Source organism: Mus musculus, chromosome 7, assembly GCF_000001635.26.
Source record: "Mus musculus strain C57BL/6J chromosome 7, GRCm38.p6 C57BL/6J".
NCBI lineage: Eukaryota > Metazoa > Chordata > Mammalia > Rodentia > Muridae > Mus > Mus musculus.
The window spans coordinates 58,820,874-58,841,441 of record NC_000073.6 but is presented as its reverse complement, the minus strand read 5'-3'; the positions used below and the strand labels follow the sequence as shown (position 1 = coordinate 58,841,441).

At 43.1% G+C, this 20,568-nt stretch overlaps 1 protein-coding gene and 1 pseudogene across 6 annotated transcripts in view; one reads left to right on the top strand and one right to left on the bottom strand.

The window, feature by feature from the left end:
- Gm6226 (predicted gene 6226) lies at positions 3,504–4,646 on the top strand (annotated as a pseudogene).
- The window catches only part of Atp10a (ATPase, class V, type 10A), a 174,103-nt gene continuing 164,732 nt past the window's right edge, over positions 11,198–20,568 (bottom strand). For 4 of the 6 annotated variants that reach the window (XM_006540581.3, XM_006540580.3, XM_006540583.4 and 1 more), the window contains 5 exons: positions 16,942–17,142; positions 14,289–14,369; positions 14,092–14,196; positions 13,480–13,667; positions 11,198–13,323 (listed from right to left, as the gene is read on the bottom strand). In XM_006540581.3, the coding sequence (XP_006540644.1) occupies positions 12,705–13,323; positions 13,480–13,667; positions 14,092–14,196; positions 14,289–14,369; positions 16,942–17,142 (1,194 nt within the window). In that variant the 3' untranslated portion in view covers positions 11,198–12,704. The remainder of the gene's footprint in view (positions 13,324–13,479; positions 13,668–14,091; positions 14,197–14,288; positions 14,370–16,941; positions 17,143–20,568) is intronic. The other 2 variants (XR_882009.2, NM_009728.2) reach the window with 2 other exon arrangements.

Genomic DNA, 20,568 nt, shown 5'->3' with positions numbered 1-20,568 from the left:
CTTTAACCAAGAACCAAATTAACTGAAAATCCTAGTTACAATGCAAATCTAAGAGTAGCCAAAAATTTGCCGTGGCTGGAAATAGTTACTAAACTCACAGGATCCTCTATGGGTTGCCATGAACACACCACTCAGGTAATATTCTGTTTTCTTTGGCAAAGCTGGAGGTACACTGTGTACTAGTAGGGACTGGGCTCTGAAAGGAGGGTTTTATCCATTCCATCTGGTGTCTGAGCCATGCCACCAACTTTCCAGTGAAGACTTGGAGTTATGCTTCTGTTAATGGAGGCCAGAGAAAAGCTACAGCAGTATAATTGTGCTGAAAACACTTGTCACTTTCATTTTCTCAAACACTGACCTTGAGTCAGGTATAAACCAAGTTTAAATTGCTCAAAAGAGTTTTCATGCCTTAAAGTGCAAGCACAAGAAGGGATTTATTTAGTGGAAAGCATCAGGCTGACATACGAGAACTAGCTAAGCTGACATGGTAAAGGAACTGTGGCAAGCAGAGCCGCTGGAATGATCTAAATGTGTGTAATTATTGTCCATGTACCAGAAAGGTCAATATTGTGCAGGGCAGAGGGACCGCAACAGAGATCTCCATTCTGAAAAAGATCAAATGGGGACTTAGAAGAAGGCTAAAGGCCGAGATTATTTTCGTTACAGTATCCTTGAAGGGTCAAAGGCCAGCAAGAACAAAGTCCTGATCTACAAATGTACAGGCCCTTAATTGTGAGATGCTTGCCCTCAGTGTGGCTTTGCTGCAGTAGCAGGTTGCATGTTGAAGTAAAGTTTATATACCTGTCAGGAAATGGGTCTGGATAAGAGTGCTTATTTAGTAGAGATAAGAAAAGCAGGACAAAGGTGAAACTGGGTAGAGGCAGGTACACCGTATAAAAGGCTACTTACACTGTAGGCCCAATAAACCCGTGGGTTCCTTCATGGAGTCATGGGTGCAGGCCAGGTCACCTCCCAGCCAGTGAGAGCCAGAGTCCCCAGATCTCTGGGATTGCTCTTTTTTTGGAGGTTTTCACCCTGCTCCTCTCTGCACACTTCCCACTCTACCTCCCCTGGCCTGGCCTTGGACCACCTAATTTTGTTTCCAAAGGCTAGCAACTCTCTATTGTAGTAATGTCCACTGTACGCCACACATGCTTACAGTTGGTCCTATATTCCAGTGTTGAGTACAGAAGCAAGTTGTTCGTCCTCCCAATCCTGCATTTACCTTCCCTACTCACCACCTTTTTTTGTGAATTTCTGAAAAGGATCTGGCTTTATTTGTGATTATGTTTCTTTCCTCCATAAATTTAGTTTAATATATTTTGGAGCTCTGTAATTAGGGATATGTCATTCAGGACTATTAGACACCCCTAAGAGACTGAGCCCTTTACAGTGTAAACTAACTTTATGTTCTCAACTCTACTTTGTTCAATACTAGTATCACTTTTCCTACACAGATGATTTTCCAACATTCTACTTACTTGCGTCTTTATTCTTCACTGACCTGTGCATTTGTTTTTCATAAATTCATTTTTGAAATCCTTTTTATTAAACCTTTTCATTCACTTAATTTCAAATTGTTCATGTAATTGCTTTAAGAAAGTGTTTTGTTATTCCTTCCCTTCCCCTTCCTTTCATTCTCTTTTCTCTTCTCCTCTTCTCTTCTCTTCTCTTCTCTTCTCTTTACTTTTCTTCTCTTTTCTTTTTTTCTTTTCTTCTCTTTTTCTTTTCTTTTCTTTCCTTTTCTTTTCTTTTCAAAATACAGTCTCATGAGGCTCAGAATGTCCTTAAAATCATATACCTCCTGTCTCAGATTCCTAAGCTCTGGTATTACAGTCAAACCCCACCATGATTGGCCTGTTACTTCTTTTCTGCCTACCCATCCCTTGTTCCTTGACTGCTACCTTTTTAGTCAGTCTTTTATAGAGACCTATATACGTCAAACAATTGTTAGATTTTCCGTGTACATTTTCTTTTTAAAGAAGCTATACTTCTTTGTACTGTAATTAATTTTAATTTTATTGTACATCTACAATTTTCTCCTTAAGTATCAGTCCAAATATTTTACCACATGGTGACTGCTAGAGCCTTATTTTAACTTAGAAAAATGTAGTTGTGATACTACACAGTTCAATATGAAATTACAGACTACATAGAATACATATATTTATAAAAGGGGATTTGTTAGACTGGCTGACAGGCATAATGTTAAAAACTCACAAAGGATGTCTATAGATGTTAAAAAAAAATATGAGACGCCTGAGAATGAAAGGATCAGTAAGGTGACCTTAGTCTGGAACCCTCTAATGGTATGCTAGGGAGCCTGCAACCTGATGTCTATCTACGCTGGTAATGGCAGAAACTGTCTACAGTGGTAATGGTAGAAAAGTGCACCTGCTTGTGAAAGTGCGCGTCACAGCTAACTGCCCCTTCCACTTCCTTTTTATTCCAATATCAGAGGACCCATTGCTTGGTTGCCTGGTGGGGGTGCTGAATACCTAAGAAGGAAACACATGGTAGAGCTCACTTAATGAACCAAGAAGCAAAAGTAGGACCTGAGCTCCTACAGTCCCCTTCTAGGGCATGTTCCAGTGATTTAAGGACCTCCTACCAGACCCCACATTCCCCAAAGTACCCCTACCTCTGTACCTGCTTAAGAAGCAATCAGAACACAAATCATGGTGTGTTGTCACTTACAACACAGGGAAGATAAGACTACACAATGAGAACTAGAGTATGCCCAAGGCAGGGGGAGAAAGGCATGGCATGGACAGTCCAGCTAATTTGAATTAGCAAGGATTCATTAGGCAATTATTACATATCTTGGAAGAATTACCCTATTCTGAAGAATTCAGGCTTTACTCTGAAAGAGCTAATAGTGGTTTAGTTCAAGGGACACAGCTCAGCAGGATAGCCAGATTTCAGTGCTAGGCACGAGAGAGAAACAGGACCTTAAGCAGAGGCAGACAAGAGAATGGAACTGAGATACTAGCAGTCAGGGGTGGGGGTTTGGGGGACCTCAGACAGGTGTGATCTGTGATGATAGAGTGCTGCAGGCCTTGAAAACAGAGTTAGCCACTCTGGGGATTAATCACTCAAGTACTGTTTGTTCTCAAAAATCATAAAGAGAAGGTGAGTTTGCTTTTAAACATATATTCAGGATATCAGGGACCAATATCAATACAAAACTAAACTGAGAGATCTTAAATACGATGGACAGATGTGGCACATTAAGACTTGATTTTAGACTATGTTTCAAAATCTCCATGCCATGATCCAGGTCAGAAACTTGTGTCTTCCAATCTCAAGATCAGGATCACACAGATCCCACGGGTTCCTCTCCTATAGTGTCATCCCAGCTGACTTAAGAGCTTGGAAGATCACTATAGCTCTGTCACCTTCAAGGTGTCCTCAGACAGCAGAAAACCTTATCTTGTTGAAGAGTGCTACAATTTTTCCAGTCACCTCTTGTAACTGCGTGCCAAAGAAGGACTCCATGAAAGATGACAGAAGAAGTCATTGTCATAGCCAAGTGGGACTACACTGCCCAGCAGGACCAGGAGCTCGACATCAGGAAGAACGAGCGGTTGTGGCTGCTAGATGACTCCAAGACGTGGTGGCGGGTGAGGAATGCGGCCAACAGGACAGGCTATGTGCCTTCCAACTATGTGGAGCATAAGAACAGCCTGAAGAAGGGCTCCCTGGTGAAGAACCTCAAGGACACACTAGGCCTCGGAAAGACGCGCAGGAAGCCAAGTGCTCGGGATGCTTCCCCAACGCCAAGCACTGATGCGGAGTACCCAGCCAATGGCAGTGGTGCTGACCGCATCTATGACCTCAACATCCCAGCCTTTGTCAAGTTTGCCTACTTAGCAGAACGAGAGGATGAGCTGTCCCTGGTGAAGGGCTCCCGTGTCACAGTTATGGAGAAATGCAGTGATGGCTGGTGGTGTGGCAGCTTCAACGGGCAGATCGGCTGGTTCCCCCTCCAACTACATTCTGGAGGAAGCAGATGCGAAGCTGCAGCTGAGGCCCCCAGCTTCCTGAGCCTACGTCGGGGCACTGCACTGAGCAATGGGCAGGGTGCACGGGTGCTGCACGTAGTGCAGACACTGTATCCCTTCAGCTTGGTCACTGAGGAGGAGCTTAGTTTCGAGAAGGGGGAGACCACGGAGGTGACTGAGAAGCCGGAGAATGACCCTGAATGGTGGAAATGCAAAAATGCCCGAGGCCAAGTGGGCCTGGTCCCCCAAAACTACGTGGTTGTTCTCAGTGATGGGCCTGCTCTACACCCCGCTCACAGCCCCCAGATCAGCTACACCGGGCCTTCAGCCAGTGGGCGCTTTGCTGGTCGGGAGTGGTACTATGGCAACGTGACACGGCACCAGGCCGAGTGTGCGCTCAATGAGCGGGGCGTCGAGGGCGACTTCCTCATTAGGGACAGCGAGTCCTCGCCCAGTGACTTCTCCGTGTCTCTTAAAGCATCCGGGAGAAACAAGCACTTCAAGGTGCAGCTGGTGGACAGCGTCTACTGCATTGGGCAGCAGCGGTTCCACAGCATGGACCAGCTTGTGGAGCACTACAAGAAGGCCCCCATTTTCACCAGCGAGCACGGGGAGAAGCTCTACATTGTCTGAGCCCTACAGTGAAAGCAGCCATTGGCTCCCTCATGCCCTGCCCACTGTGGGCCTCGCTGCCACCTCTGCCTCCTAGAGCCCAGCACTTCTGGTCACCTCCACCCATGTGGCCTGGATCACCTCTGTGGCCCAGTCTGTCCTTCTTTTCAGCTTTGTTGGTCAACCACGGCTACCTAGGCCCTCACAACCATGCCCCAGGCCACCACCTTCTGGTGATGAGGGTCAGAGGGAGCAAAGCTACTCACTTCTTTCCTTTCCAGCCGGAAACAACCTGTTTGAATCCTTACACAGACACATACACAGAGAGGGAAAGGGGGGGGGGGGGGATGGAGAGAGAGAGACTGACTAAAAGGGGGGGGGGATGGAGAGAGAGAGAGACTGACTAAAAGACTGGAGCTGCTTCAGAGGGTCGCGAGGCTGTATGTAGTGAATATGTGACCTTGGCACACACTCCGAGAGCTGTGTCCATGGGTGTTTGGTGCCTCTAGTCAGCATGCTGGTCCAGACCGGCAGCCTGTGTCCTGGGCCTGCTTTGCTTTGCTTTCTTTGTTTCTTTCTTTCTTTCTTTTTTTTTTTTTTTTCAATTTTACTTTTTAATTTTATTTTATTTTGGCTCCAGGCACTGCAGGAGTCCAAAACTGTGTGGATAGCAATACTGGAAACCCTGGGGAAATGGTGGTGAGAAAACTGCCCAGTGCCTTTGAGGCTGTACTTGCAATAAAAGAGGGTTTTGGTTAGAGTTGGTCTGCAAAAGAGGGAGGTAGCAACGCAGAAAGAAAGGTACTCTGGTGATGTCCCCCAGGTGTGCCATCCACATCGTGCTTTTGCCCATGGGCTTGTTTGAATTTCACAATTATGTATTTAATTCTCAAAGTAATATGTATCTGTAGCTGGTTGTTGACACTAATAACATGATTAAGGAAAACAGCTGATCTCTTGGGAAGGGGAGCTACCAATACTTTATACATACACTATATATATATATATATATATATATATATATATATATATATATATATATATGTGTGTGTGTGTGTGTGTGTGTGTGTGTGTGTGTATAATATGTGTATATTATTTGCTTTACAGGGAAAATTTTCAGGGTTTACAAAAGAATATGTGATTAGTAGTAACAATGTTTATGAAGGAATTGCATTTTCATTTTTCTTTACATTTGAACTTCTTTATAGTTTGACTATAGAGTCTTGAGATGGCACATTTCTAAAATTGAAGAAGGAAACTTGCATACCCGGTTTTTTGAATATTGTAATAAAAAAAGTATTATGACAAAAAAAGACTTGATTTTATTTTAAATGGTTTGGCATATTTTGCCTCCATATATGCATGGGCATTACTTGCATGTTTGGTACCCATGGAGGTCAGAAGAGAGCATTATATCCCCTGGATATGTGTTACAGACAGTTGTAAGCTATCATGTGGGTGCTGGGAATTAAACCCGGGTCCTCTGCAAGAGCAGCCAGTGCTCTTAACCATCAAGAAATCTTTCTAGCTCTACAATAAGATTTATATTACATTTTCAAGTATGTGTTTTTACTTTAATTCCATCTAGACTTAAAATTGTGGTCCTTCCACCTCAGTCTGCTGGGTACCAAGATTACAGATGTCCACCATTACACCTGGCTTAGTTATATTTCATATAATGATTCATATATATATATATATATATATATATATATATATGTATGTATATATACACACACATATATAAAATGATTAATTATAAGGAGTGATACCCTGCCTTTTTCCTGGGGAATTATTTCTTGATTCAGTACTATGCTAGATCAAGAACTGCAGGAAGTTTATAGAAACAGGTTCAAGTTCAGTAGACTTACTTGGAATAGCCTTGGAACAACATGAAGGGACATGAAAGCAGCAGGATTGGGTGGAGATAGCTTATATTCCTACCAGGGTTCCTATTTCCTATACTGTTCAGAATGGAGACTGAGAGTAAGACCTTGATATACCTATGTGGCCCCAAGTAGGGTAGAACTGTGCTGAGAAAGCAATCTGAGCAGACAGGAAGAGCTCTGGGTGGCACATTATATCATATATAGTGAAAGCTCACATTTTATTTGGAGTTCCATCCCAGTAACCTCTCTATGTCGTATTGGGATGGAACCCAGGCTCTCAGGAATGACAGGAATAATCCTCTACTATTGTACTCTTTCCACCCAGACCTTCAACTTTTCACCATTATCTATGTCTATATAGGATGTTCTGTGCTAGAATAATGAAATAAAGTACATTTTACATTTTTGACAGTACTTATTTCAACTGGAAACTATTCAAAAGAAGAGTTGACAGTTTGTGGTTACCATTTTGGATCGCTGGTTGAGAACAGATTCAGTTTTGTGACACATTATGCTGTTTAAACTGATGAGGCTCTAAAACTTGATGTTTACAGATAAACAAACCTTAAAGATCCAATGAATTTGATGAGCAGGACCACAAATATGTCAAATAAAGTGTATTCTATTCTTGAGTAGTCTCATTTATTTCCTTTATCCCCCCCTCCCTTTTTCCCCCTTTTTCTGAGATGGCCTTAACTGAGAATCCTCCAGTCTCAGTGTCCTACATAGCTGGGACCGTAGACATCCACACTCCATACTGAGATTTTTTAAAAATTAAATTTATTGAATTTATTTTTTGACAGCATGACACCTGTATTAAGTATATTCTAATTCTCATAAGACATGCTAAGTTTCCCTTTTACCCCTAGAACTCCTCTCCCGTCCTGCTAGTTCCTTTCCCATATTCATGTCTTTTTTTGTTTGTTTGTTTATCCTACCCAATCAGTTTCACTAGGATCCTCTGTGTAACCCTGGGTTTGAAATAATACACACACCCAAGCTTTAATTGTCATATCTCCCAGATCTAATGTCCTTATGTCCCAGGTTTTAAGGGCCATATACCCCATATACCCGTTGCCATACAGTCTCACACCAAGGTTTTAAGGGTCACGCCCCACCCCCATCAGCAAGGCTTCAATGTACTGTCATTTGCTTCTTGCTATAGAAAATATGTTTTGCATAGCAAGTGCCAGCTTTGTACTGGGCATTAATAATGCAGTACTTGGTCTCTAACATGCAGAAAGACTACTCATGGCACTTCTCTCAACGGATTTCGTGTTTTGAATCTGTGATACCTCTGGTATTTCCTTAAATGGTTATTTTCTTATTTCACTGACATTCCAAAATGTTTCTAAATTTTTAGCACTCTTACTAGGAATATCTTAAATGAGCATAACTGGATATTTTCTTCAAATTTAGTCCCTAAAGTTGGGTTGGGAGATGGCTCCTCAGGTAATGCACTTGTGGTGCAAGCACAAGGATGAGAGTTCAGATTCCCAGATCTCACTTAAAAGATGTGTGGGAGTATGGGCCCTGACTGGGCACATAACATATAGAGACGGGATTGCCAGAGCAAGATGGCTAGCTAGACTACCCCAGTGCTGCACTTAAATGTGCAATGAGAGATTCTACCTCAATACCTAAGGTAGAGAATAATAGACGATAATCCACATCAACATTGAACCTACACACACACTTTCACAACTGTTTTGCACATGTATATATGCCATACATGTGTGAACATGTATGCACACACATGCACACCACATACATATGAAAAAAATTAGTCCATCAAAGTGGGTTTACTGGGTCAAAGAGGAGAGGGCTTAAGCTTCTTAGATGGTAGGGTGTTCTTGCTAAATTATATGAGTGTTCAATTAATCAACTCTTTGGAAAAATAGTGATTTCATAGTTGTTATTCATGGTAATCATTTGTGTAATATACCTTTTTAAACCATGAGATTAGACCTTTCAGTTTTAACTCTTAATGCACAAATACTAAACTGTTTTTAGTGCCAATGCTTGCCTCTTTGGAGCGTTTACTGTTATTTTTCAGTTAATACCCATCTTTCTTGTTAGATTTACTCAGCAAATAAGCTGCCCAGTAATTGATTTATGATGACATACATCCTAGAACCAGGTCAGGGAAGTGTCCTCGTTACAGTGTCTCTTGCTTTCTAGCTCGTTGGAGCCACAGGTATACTAGAGGCTCCTAATACTAGAGGCTTCTAAAAGTCCTACATAGTAGGACTGAACAGGATTGACTGATCCAGAAGAAGCAGACGAACCATTGAGGTTGAGCAGGTGCAGTGAAAGGCACAGTGCACAGGGCCAAGGGAAGGAATTTATGTTTAGGAGCCACCTAACCCTAAAGATGTCACCTTCGGATTTTCTCTACCTATACTATGGCTTTCAATTAAAAAATTTCAAGTTTATTTTATTGTATGTATGTATGTATGTATGTATGTATGTATGTATGTATGTATGTGTATATATATATACACACATATATAATGAATATTTTCTATATCACCTGATTATATGTGATATATATATTACATTTATTATAAATATGAATTTATAAATAGCTTTCCCTTAATCCTTTTAACCATAAATTCTTATTGTAAAATGGCATATCATGTTTCTTCTCTTCATATATCTTTCTTGAACAAATTGTACATTAAGAATCTGAATGCCATAAAGCATTCCTATCTGAACTGTCCATTATCCCTTAACGATCGTAGTTAGCTTTGTGTTCAACTCTAGGATTAACTAATACTTTACTGAATAAAGCAGACATTTTCTGTTCATGATTTATTGGTGGAACTTTCTTTGGTATTTTTTTTTCCATATATTGTCCTACATAAAATCTTGAACCACTTTGTTAATTTCAGAACTACCCAAACAAAGAAACTGAAAATTGAGAATGGCTGACAGGAAATATGTATGGAATGAGACAGCTTCACATTTTCTAATTTAGAGATGACGCCTTCTTTTCTGCTCACAGAGATTGTTCTTCAATATTTGTTTTTCTTCATATTGTGGCAACTGAGACCTCTTCAGCCTTCATCAGTACACCTGCATGATTCCCACTGTTCTCTATACAAACTGTGGCTAGTTTTTCTTCCAGTGAAATGATTTATTTCTTCCTTTTCATTAATTCTAAGAGCCTTTTAAATTTATTCATTTGGGATTTTCCAGGTATTAAATTGTATCATGTATGAACAATGGTTATCTTTACTTTCTGCCATTTAGGAATTAACTTTAAGAAATTCATATGCTATGGTATCAGCGAGAAAATCTGGAAACTATTAAACAAATAATGAGTTATAACAAGTAATTTTTAATATGATTTTAATAGGAGTATCTTTAATTTTTATTAATAGGTTGATTCTTTTACTTACCAATATTTGTTGAATGCATCTAAGATATTAGATTCTGTGCAATGTCAGACATGCAAGGCAGAATGACACAATCCCTGCTGCCTGAGAAGTTGGTTTTGATTTTGAGGCAAGTAGCCATGCTGTGCAATGTTTATTACCTCATTCAGTTACTTTGATGCCCAAAGCTGGATGAGTGCAACCATCCACCAGCATAGAGAGCTGATAGAATTCCTCCTTAGATTACTGAGAGCTTCTTATTTATTCATTTGAACTTCTAGGCATATTACCCAGTCATGTAGTAATAATGTTGATTTTAGTCTCTCCCCTTCCACTAATTGCTCTTTTGTAAATATTCAAATTTTCAAACCTTTTGTTAGGTTTTGGCAATGTATTTTAGGTGGAATGTTTCAGAAGGGTTCATGACTTTCACCCCATATTATGCTATGTTGAGATGAACGTGGTTGGCTGGAATAGACTACGGTAAATTGCATAAGTATTTCTCACCCTATAAATAGCCAACTGCCATAACTTTTGAAATATTTCTCTAACCGGGCTTTGCTATGAAAGTTTCTGAAGCTAATGCCCAGATCCTTTGCCAAGAAACCCTATCCTCAGAGGGAATATTTCTCCTGCAAAGAAGCAAGGCTGTGAGTGCAGGGCATCTGGACATTGGGTCATTTTAAAGTCAGACATGCACACATTTACGTGTGTGTGCATGTGCATGCACACACACACACACACACACGCACACACACATGCACACACACACAGGTATATGCTTGTTATTGTGGTCTTGTGATAAGAACACAGCTTCACACATAAAAACTTTTCAGATGTGTGGCTCCCAAGAACAGAAAAGGTGGCACTAGGCATGGCAGGGAGTGACACAACAGGGACCCAGTTAGGAGAGCTGTTGCCTTTGATCCTGCAATGCCAGTGCAAAAATTGCCTCCCACTAACTTCTGCCACCCCCATCTCAAAGCACCCAGGTGTCTCTGCCAGCTCTATCAAGAAGTGTAGTGTGGGGAGCAGAGAAAGCCCCCAGTGGATGAAGTCCTGAGTGGGCATGCACTGTTGACATCGGCACAGACATGTCAAGGACCATGGTTTCAGACCTAAAGGGCGACAGCAAAGCTTTCCCTTCTGTTCCATCTATGGATGTTGGCACTGTTTATCAAAAATGTCTACCACAGCTTCCTGCTTGCTGGATGTTCATAGGCTGCAGACCACTCCCCTACAGCGACTTCCTCCTAATTTACCTAAACCTGTCTCCTCGATCCAACTGTACTCCATAAACCCTGCCTCCTTGTTTATTTGGGTGCAATAGACCTGCCTCTCTCTTCAACTCTATGTAATAAACATACTGTGCTTCTGGGTGACAATGCTTCGCCACCCGGGAGCTCACTCCACCAGACTCCACTTCCTTTCTCTGTCCCATTCCCTTCCTGTCCCTCCCGTGTCTGTCTGTCTGTCTGTCTGTCTGTCTGACTGTCTGTCTGTCTGTCATTTCTTCATTTATTTACCAAGTTTGTCAGGGCAAGTGAGCCTGTGTCTAGGAACACAGTACCATAGAAAATATACCCCTCTACACACAGTTTCCTCACAGCTTCCACTCTGAGGAATGAGGGACATTCTGTTTGACAAGAACCATATTTAGTGGGTAGTTCTTTCCCAAATCATTATCCTCTGTCCCTCTGCATTGCAGCCTAAGGAGACAGCTACCCACTGGATGAGCCTGAGACATACTCTGCTCACTTCCTATCCTAAGTGTGGGACAGGATGGTCACTACATTGGGGGTGAGTTAACACTGTCATTGATATATGAGAGTTTGTCATGAGAGTTTTAATCATTTTGGAACAAGGAGAAATGCTAGCTCATCAGACAAAAGCCTGATCGTAGCTACTCAGAACGTTTAAGAGTTTGGTTGGCAGAATCTGGCTGTTGCCTATGGCCTGGTGCAAGGAGATTGGGATAAGAGGTCACTTGGTGGCCCTGACCTATACCCCACAGTATTTTTTTCTTTGGTGTCTGAAAGGACTTGCATGAGGAAGTGTCCTCACAGTATTCAGAACACTCTAGCTTGTGTCACCCACCAGGATCTTCACACAACAGTGGCACCAGACACTCTCATTGCATAGTGGGGGTTGTTTATTGCCTGTGATGATTTAAGCAAGAAATACACACAACACCGGAGCTGTCAGACCCATGAGGTGAACTTTATGAAATGCCTGCCCAGATGTGAGTGGTGGCAGAAACGTCACATGGGTTTTCCTCAAGGTTTCACTTTCTGTTCACTGTTAGTAACATTGGAAGACAATGGAGGTATTTGCCTCAAAGGTCACATGCCCTTCCGTCTGTCTTCTTTCCTCCCTGTCCTGTGTCCACACCCGCCACAGCTACCCCAGGCTTCACCGGACTAACTGTATGTTTATGTCTGCTGGCAGAAAGTGAGGGTCATGTGTGTTGAAGAAACAATGCACATTGCTTTTCCTTACAAAAATGAGATGAAAAAATAAATCTAGACACACTTTTCAAGTGTCACTCTTCTTTAAACTTTATATATAGATAGATAAAGATATGTGTTCTTATTTTTCTTAAGTATACTCTACTTAGAACTTTTAAAAAATAAACTTTCTTTTTGGTACCTCTGGCTTCCTATATATGTCTTGGAAACATTTAAAAAATACATCTTTCTAGAACTCTTCTGTGCAAATAATAAACATAAATAAAATTAACATTTGTTACATAATAATAAAAAGGCCATTTCAAGGATTTCTTTGTCACCACATTTGGCTGTGGCCCTTCGGAGGTGATACTATAAGTAGCCCGTGACTTGTCCCTGGAAGCTGTGCAGGTCCTGCTCTGGCTGTGGTGGGTTGGATAGAAACTCACCATCCTGCTTATCCATCTGTAAACTACTTCCAGACAATTGCAAGACACTTCCCAGCCCACTGGCCAGTGACAGCGAGGAGATCCAATTTAGGGAGCCAAAGCTGGGCAGATGGAAGAGTGACGACAAACGGGCAGTCTGACTAGCACTGGTGGATTGTCTCTTAGAATCCCCAGGACATACTTCTGAAATAGCCCCTCTGGGCATGGAGGACCCTGAGGCCTGAGAGCCAAGTCCTTCCAGCAAGGTGTTCTCTCTTAATGGCATGTTTGTATCCACTGCACTGGGTTCCCCGCTGGCTTCTGGGGAACAGGTCAGCTGCTGTGTGAACTGGGAAGCTTGAGAGGCACAGTCTCTAGGGAGAGTCTCAAAAGGTCCCATGGTCTTCCTTTCTGAAAGCTCGGTTTCTGAGTGTCCAGGTGGCTGTCCCTGAGCAAAAGTCTCTTTGGGATCACTGAATTTGTTGAGGGGTTTCTTGGCCAACTGGCGTCCTAGCTGGAGTTGGGTGGGGAAAAGACTCCCCTGGAGGGCTTTGAAAAACAATCTAGAAAGAAGACACACACACAAAAAACCAATCAGATTCTAAACCGGGCCATGGCTGAGCTTCATGAGACTCACCGAGGTTCAAGCACAGCAAGGCCAGGGGCTGTGTATATTCTACACTTCCTTATCACTTGGCTTTACCAACTCAGCTACTCACCTGGGCAACAATGCAGCAATAGGTGCGATGAGACAAGTCAAGTAGAACAGAGGGTCACCCAGTAATGTCTGCATGGTCCAGTAAGGGTTAGATGGAGGGTAGCATGTGGCACAGGAAGTGTTGTAAATCAGAGCCACGGAGAAAAACAAAAAGGTACTGAAGCCACAGGCTAACCAGTTGAGCCAGGTCTAAAAGGAACCAGAGAGAAAGGGCATTTACTTCACATTAAGAGTAGCAACAGTGTGAGCAACATGAGTTTATCAGGGACGGTTAAGGGTGTGCCTTCCAGGTCTTAGCGAAGATTCTTGCCATTGCTGGCCAGTGGGCCTTAGTGGAGCAGCCTGGGACAGGAGCATGAGGGCAAGAGGAGAGGGCTAGGCAAAAGCAGAGCAGCGAAGGAGACAAGAAGGCAGGTAGATAAACAGCTGCTCAGGACAGTTGGTGGTGGGTCACTCAAAGCTAGGCCAGCAACTTTGAGTGTGTGTTATTTTCCTTTTTATGACATAGGTAGGGCAGCATTGTAGCCTTCTATATGTGCAAAACACCTGCTGGGAAGGACATGTCTCATAATACCAGCCCCTTGTGGTGTGTGGCCTTGCCCCTGGCTCTCACCCAGGTTTTGGTTTCAATACCCAGGTGCAGCAGGAAGGTGAACAGTGCTATTGCTGTGACAGGGGTCCCCCAGGTAAAGACATCCACATCGGAGTCATAGTAGGCCTGAAAGACAGAAAGCAAAATGGTTAAGTTCTGTGCGACTGTAGGTGCCTAGAAGCAGCTGAGGAGAAAACCAATGCTGGGTTCCTACTTACCAGGTAGGGAATGAAAAAGCATACCAGGCTTTGAAAGGCAGCATCCACCATGTTTAACCAGAATGCTCGTGGTCTGTATTCCTGAGACACAGAAACAAGGAGGGATTACAGAGAAGGGCTTGTCTCCTCCAAGGAATTTTGGAGCATGGGATACCCTAAGTATTCCAAGGCCTGGAAGACAATGTTTTGTTTCAGGAGCCAAGGAGAGCAAGGCTCCAACATTGTGGATGAGAAACCAAAAACAGTCAGAGCCAGAGTTGCAGGTATCCGGGTGACTGGGAACCTCTGAACCAAGAACATGAGCCCTTTTAGGTATAGGTCAGCAGAGTTATGAATTTCAGAAGCTGGGGTGAGGGGAGTAGGAGGAATTGGACAGGAGAAGAGGGAAGGGTAGAAATGATGTCAGTATGTTCAGTACTCATGAAATTCCCAGAAAGAAACAAAAACAAAAACAAAAACAAAAACAAAACCAGACATTGCTCACTATGGAACTTCTCATCAGGAAAGGCTATCTAAAATATTGATCCTGCTGCCCAGTCTGCACCACCTCCTGTTATGCCCCCACCCCAGTCAGGGCCCTCCTTCCACTTTGAAAAGGCTTTATGATGAATACTTTGAAAGACTCTTATCAATTAGCCTTAAAATCTTAGTGATTTTTGGAACTGTCTATTTTTCTTTCATGCATAGTGTTTGCACCTGTATATGTATATGTATATGTAGTGATACAGGATGTGTATCACTGCCCAGAACAGTAAGTATTCTTAACCACCAAGCCCACTCTCCAACCTCTCATGATGTTGGTGGAACTGTTTGGGAACGATTGGGAGGTATGCTCCTGGAGGAGGCATGCATGCCTGCCTGCCTGCCGCCTGCCTGCCGCCTGCTCCTGGAGGAGGCATGCATGCCTGCCTGCCTGCCGCCTGCCTGCCTGCCGCCTGCCTGCCGCCTGCCTGCCTGCCTGCCTGCCTGCCTGCCCGCCCGCCCGCCCGCCCGCCCGCCCGCCCGCCTGCCTGCCTGCCTGCCGCCTGCCTGCCTGCCTGCCTGCCGCCTGCCTGCCTGCCTGCCTGCCTGCCTGCCTGCCTGCCTGCCGCCATGCTCCTCACCATGTTGTCTGTAGACTCACCCTCTGAAACCCGAAGTCTCCAATAAAGTCTTTTAAAAAGTTGCTTTGGTCATAGTGTTTTGTCACAGCAATAGAGAAGTAACTAAAATACTGACATAGTGGGGGACGGGATAGGGGGTTTGTGGAGGGGAAACGGTGAAAGAGGATAACATTTGAAATGTAAATAAATAAAATATCCAATAAAAAAAACGAGGCTTGCTTAAAACAAAACAAATACACACACACACAAAAAACAAACAAAACAAAACAAAATAAAAAACCAGACATAGGTATTCCATTTTAACAATGCCAAGCACACTATGAGACAAAATGGTCCTGATACAGACAAATGGAGTGTTCCAGTACCTGGATGATACAAATCTGTATTTAAAGAAACACCCAGGACCCCACCACCCCCTCAACAGCAGCCTCATAAGTCCTCAAGTAACTCCCAGAGGCTTTGATTGCTTGCCTGGTACACACAGGAGATAGGAGGAGCATTTACCACCACTTAAAGAAAAGGCTGGTGACATCCTCATGGTTACCTCACTCCACATGACAAGTTAACAGTGTCTTGTCTCATGGCCAGCCAAGGACAGTAAGCCAGCTGGGATGGGAATCCTGTCAAGACCACTGGTATCTCCTAACAAACTGCTTTCTAAGCTGTGACACCTGTTCCTATGAGAACTCACTATCTGTGAGTGTTCTCATAGGAACAGCAGAGTAGCCATAGGAAGGTAACTTGAAGCAAATACATCCTGACTCTGACATACTGCCGAAGCAATAGGGTGCTTCATTATTTCTGCACACATCAAAACTAAACTGGCCAAAGAGAAGCATACATGCTTTACTTTAAGGGCTAGCTGGGACAACTGGCCATCAGTTTGCCAAATATCTAGTGCTAATGTAAGCATCTGTCTGCTCACTGAGTGGTTACCCTGTGAGTCTGTTGTTTAATTCAAGTCGAAAGTGACACTTTGTTTCTTCTTTAATTTGGCCTGCTTTAGAGAAATTGTTTACCACCTGTGACCAAGGCAGATTTGCTGAAGATTTTTCTGGAGAAAGCAGAGGTGGAAACTGTTTTTACTCCATGTACCTTCATGTATTTGCTTTCATGAATGCAATGGCATTTGGGGGAGGTGATGGAAGCTTCAGGAAGTGACACTTTGTCACTTAGTCACTGTGGCCATGCTGCTAAGTGGATGATGAGGTCCTGTTTGCTTCCTCTTTGCTTCCTGACATGAGCAGTTTGCTCCAGTATGTGTTTCTCACCATTGCCCTGATGATTAGGCACTGTCACCAGAAGCGCAACTGGAATTGCCCTATCCTAGATCGCAACTGCCAGAACCCTCTGTGCAAACAATCGTCTCTTCTAAGTGTTTTGTATTAGCAATGCAAAGCTAACACAATGTATTACAGAGCCTAGCAGACAGCATCCCTTCTACAACTTCAATTTTTTCCCAGGGGTGTCTATTAGTAGAGATTTGGGGGAATTTTACTTTCTGGAAGGTTGAGTGGAGAATGGAGGGCTGGGAGACACAGGGAGCTTACCTCCATGTTTTGGCCACTCTTGTAAAGCTGTGGCTCTCTCAGCAGCATGTCAGCTGGAACATCTTTATCCAGCACCCCAGTCACCAGCTGGGGAAGTGATGAGAAGAGCAGATTAAAGAAAATCAGATACCACTGATCAATCATGGCAGATGCAGAAAAGCCACAGTAAAACTGGAACCAAAACAAGAGACCCACAAACATCTGCAAGAGAGAACAAAGGCATTTAGAACAGTTTTTGTTTGTCTGTTTCTTTATTAGTTTTATTTTGTTTTTGCTGTCACTACTGAGACTCATCTAAAGGACCCAAGATCCTTGTAGAGATTTTCTGTAGGTTAAGTGACTAGGCAGTGATTTCTTCCCAAAAGGCAGCCCTAAATTCCAGCCTTCTTGTAGCCTGCCTCATACCCTCTTCTACCACAACCTCCTATCTTCAAGAGACTTGAAACAGGAATTTAAAATTCCTAAGAACATCTTAGGGAGAGATGAGATTTTTGTGCCAGAGGAGTTGGAGATGATCAACATTAAACAATCAAGGTGTGACTGGGGCTTATAATGGCTCACTTTTCAAGGGGGCCTGTGGCTTGTTCCTTGGGGCTTTCATTTTCCTTTCTTCCCAAACAACTACCCTAGGATAGATCTCTGAGCCCATGTCCTCTTGTTTTCCCATTTTCTTTGTGTTTTCTTTTCTCCTCCTTTATTTGGGGGTCGGGGGAGACAAGGTTTAACTATGTGGCCCAGTCTAGCCTTGAATTCATGATCCTCCCATTTTTACTTTCTATTTGAAAAAGAACAGTGAAAAATTATCAACAGCTCCCATTAGAGGAAGGCACACACAAGTGCAAGGCCAAGATACAGATGTTATGAAGCAGAGAGCCTGAATAGCCTGCTCAGCAGTGCTGTGGGTTAGGTAGGTCTTTCTACTTTCACTGGATCAGGTTGTCAGTGGCTGGGCTGCATTTACATGGGGAGCATGGCAGTCTGATGACAGATATAAAACACTGTGGTCCAGATCTTAAGTGTCTCCCAGAGGCCCCTAAGTTAAAGCTCTTTTCCCAGATCGCAGAGCTATTTGGAGTAGTGGTAGTCAAAACAGGTGGGCCTAGTGAAGGGAAGTCAGTGAGGGCATGTCATTAAACAGAATACTGGAAACCCAATTCCCTCTGCCTCTCCGAGAACCATGGGGTAAGCATCTTTATTCCCATCATGATGTGCTGCCTCACCATAAACCCAAACCTCTAACAGTCAGCCAAAATAAAAACCGTTTCCTTTATAACTTATTTATTTCACTTATTATAGTATAGTGATACAAACCCAACATATAATGTATTTTCAGACTCACTGTGTAATCTGGCATAGATCATATCACCCTCTCTACTTCAGTTTCCCTGTCCATGATATGGCCATACCACTGAGACCTACATGGGGCTGGAGGTGGGGGATGTTGAGAAGTAAAGGATCTGATACCTTAAAACACTCATTAGATCTCTGGAATACTGTAGCTCTTGTCAGAGGCATACTCTTCCTAGCTTAATGTCTTCATTTCCTTCTTTGAGGCTCACACTCAAAGTCCTCTTAACATTTACAGAAATGAGATATGAAAACACTTGATCAGAGTATGAGCAATACATCCAACTTGTTCAAACACATGAATCTTGGCTTAAGGTGCAGGGGACCAGTCTCCAAAAGAGATGTGATAGAGTGGATGAATGTTCCACTGAGCCCAGTGAGGGTTCTGAGCTACAGCTCTTCATGGCTCTTGAAAGAGTTGCTTTATGTCTCCAGCTCTTGGCAGAGCTACTTTACCTGTCTCTGGGCTTTAGTATCTAGCCTAGAAAATTGCTTCTGAGGATCAGAAGAAATGCTAGTCCATGTGGGTGGAAGCGATGACTAAATCCCCCAAGTTACTGTTTTAATCTATGACTTAAGTTTCCTAATATGCAACCTTCCCCCCTTCACACAAACCACTGACAGTCTTGGGCTTTTCATTGATTTTTCCCCCCTGCCTTCCGCCCACAGCTCACTCTTGCTCACCCGCCGTGGGCTCAGCCTTATGAGTCATAGTAAAGCAAATGGAGTCAAAGGGAACAGGAAGAAAAATACTCAGATAATTAAGAGCCCCCTCTCATCGTACCAAAGAGCTTTATTCCCAAAGCTCGGTTACTATGGAAACTGTTCTTCTCTGCTCTTTATTGGAAAGGCCATTTTATTCTTAAAATTAATGACTCTCTCCTGTGAGGACTGATTACCCTTGAACTCCTCATGTGGATAAATGCTCTTAACAAAGCCCTGCATCTTACATGAAGGAAAACAGGCTAATTCTCCTCCCTGTGTTCTCCAACAAAGGCAGGCTTAACAAGGTGAGCAGAAGGAGAGTGTACACATGTCAGGCTGCCACTTTGGCCTCGATTTACCTCCAAAACTTTGGAAAGCTTACAGTATGTTATTCTCACTACCTTCTCAAGTTGGCAAACCTGAATTGGGAATGACAGAGATAAGCTAGCTTAATTCCTAGTTTTGTTTTGGGGAGATTAAAAGAAACTATAACCCAAAGGTGTCAAACAGACATGGTCTACAACTTATGAGGCCTCAATTTAGTTTTTTTTTTTTCAAGTTTTTGATGTAGGGTGAAAGCAATATGCATTCACCCAAATTTTGAATTTTGATTGGTTCTTTGCCTGGGCTTTATTCTCTCATAAAATGATGGATAGTGGTTTTGAGCCAAAGCTCCCAGCTGTCTGCAAGGTAACAATGTTGCAGGGTTCTGTGCCACAAAGCTATGATAGTAGTTGATCTAGGTGGACTGAATGTGTTTTCCATTTGTGATATTTTCAACTTGTAATGGGTTGTTATCAAGACAACAAAACCCTACTATCGGTTTAGAAGCAATGTGCTTAAGTTGCCACTAAAAAGACTGAAGTAAATGAGGCTGCATTCCATTCTGGCCTACTCTACAGAGGCCATTCACTTCTGCAGAGGGAATTGGGAAACTCTAGGCTCTGGGTATCTGAGGATGCACCGTGCTGGCAATTCAATACTGGCTTACAATGAATGGACACATAAACTCACAAGGTCAGAAACAGCACAACTTTTTTTTTTGGGGATGTGGTCCCAGGCAGAGTTTAATCTGATTTAATTTCTAAATCTACTCAATTAGCCATATCTTGATTGGTTCTGAGCATCTTGTATTCATTTGTTAGAAGACATTTTGGTAATCAGGCCAGTGGGTGGGAGAGGTTAGGAAAGAAAATGTGTCAGTTTCCAGAATGAACCATTAAGAATACAAAGGAGCTATACTGACATCAGCTTAGAGTTAGCATGAAGGTTTTCATTAGAAGTCATCCATAAGATGGAACACAGGGTCCCCAATGGAGGCACTAGAGAAAGCACCCAAGGAGCTGAAGGGGTCTGCAACAACATTATGAACTAACCAGTACCCACCAGAGCTCGTGTCTCTACCTGCATATGTAGCAGAAGATGGCCTAGTCGTCCATCACTGGGAAGAGAGACCCCTTGGTATTGCAAACTTTATATGCCCCAGTACAGAGGAATGCCAGGGCCAAGAAGTGGGAATGGGTGGGTAGGGGAGCAGGGCGGGGGTAGGGGGGGAGGGTATATGGAAATTTTGGG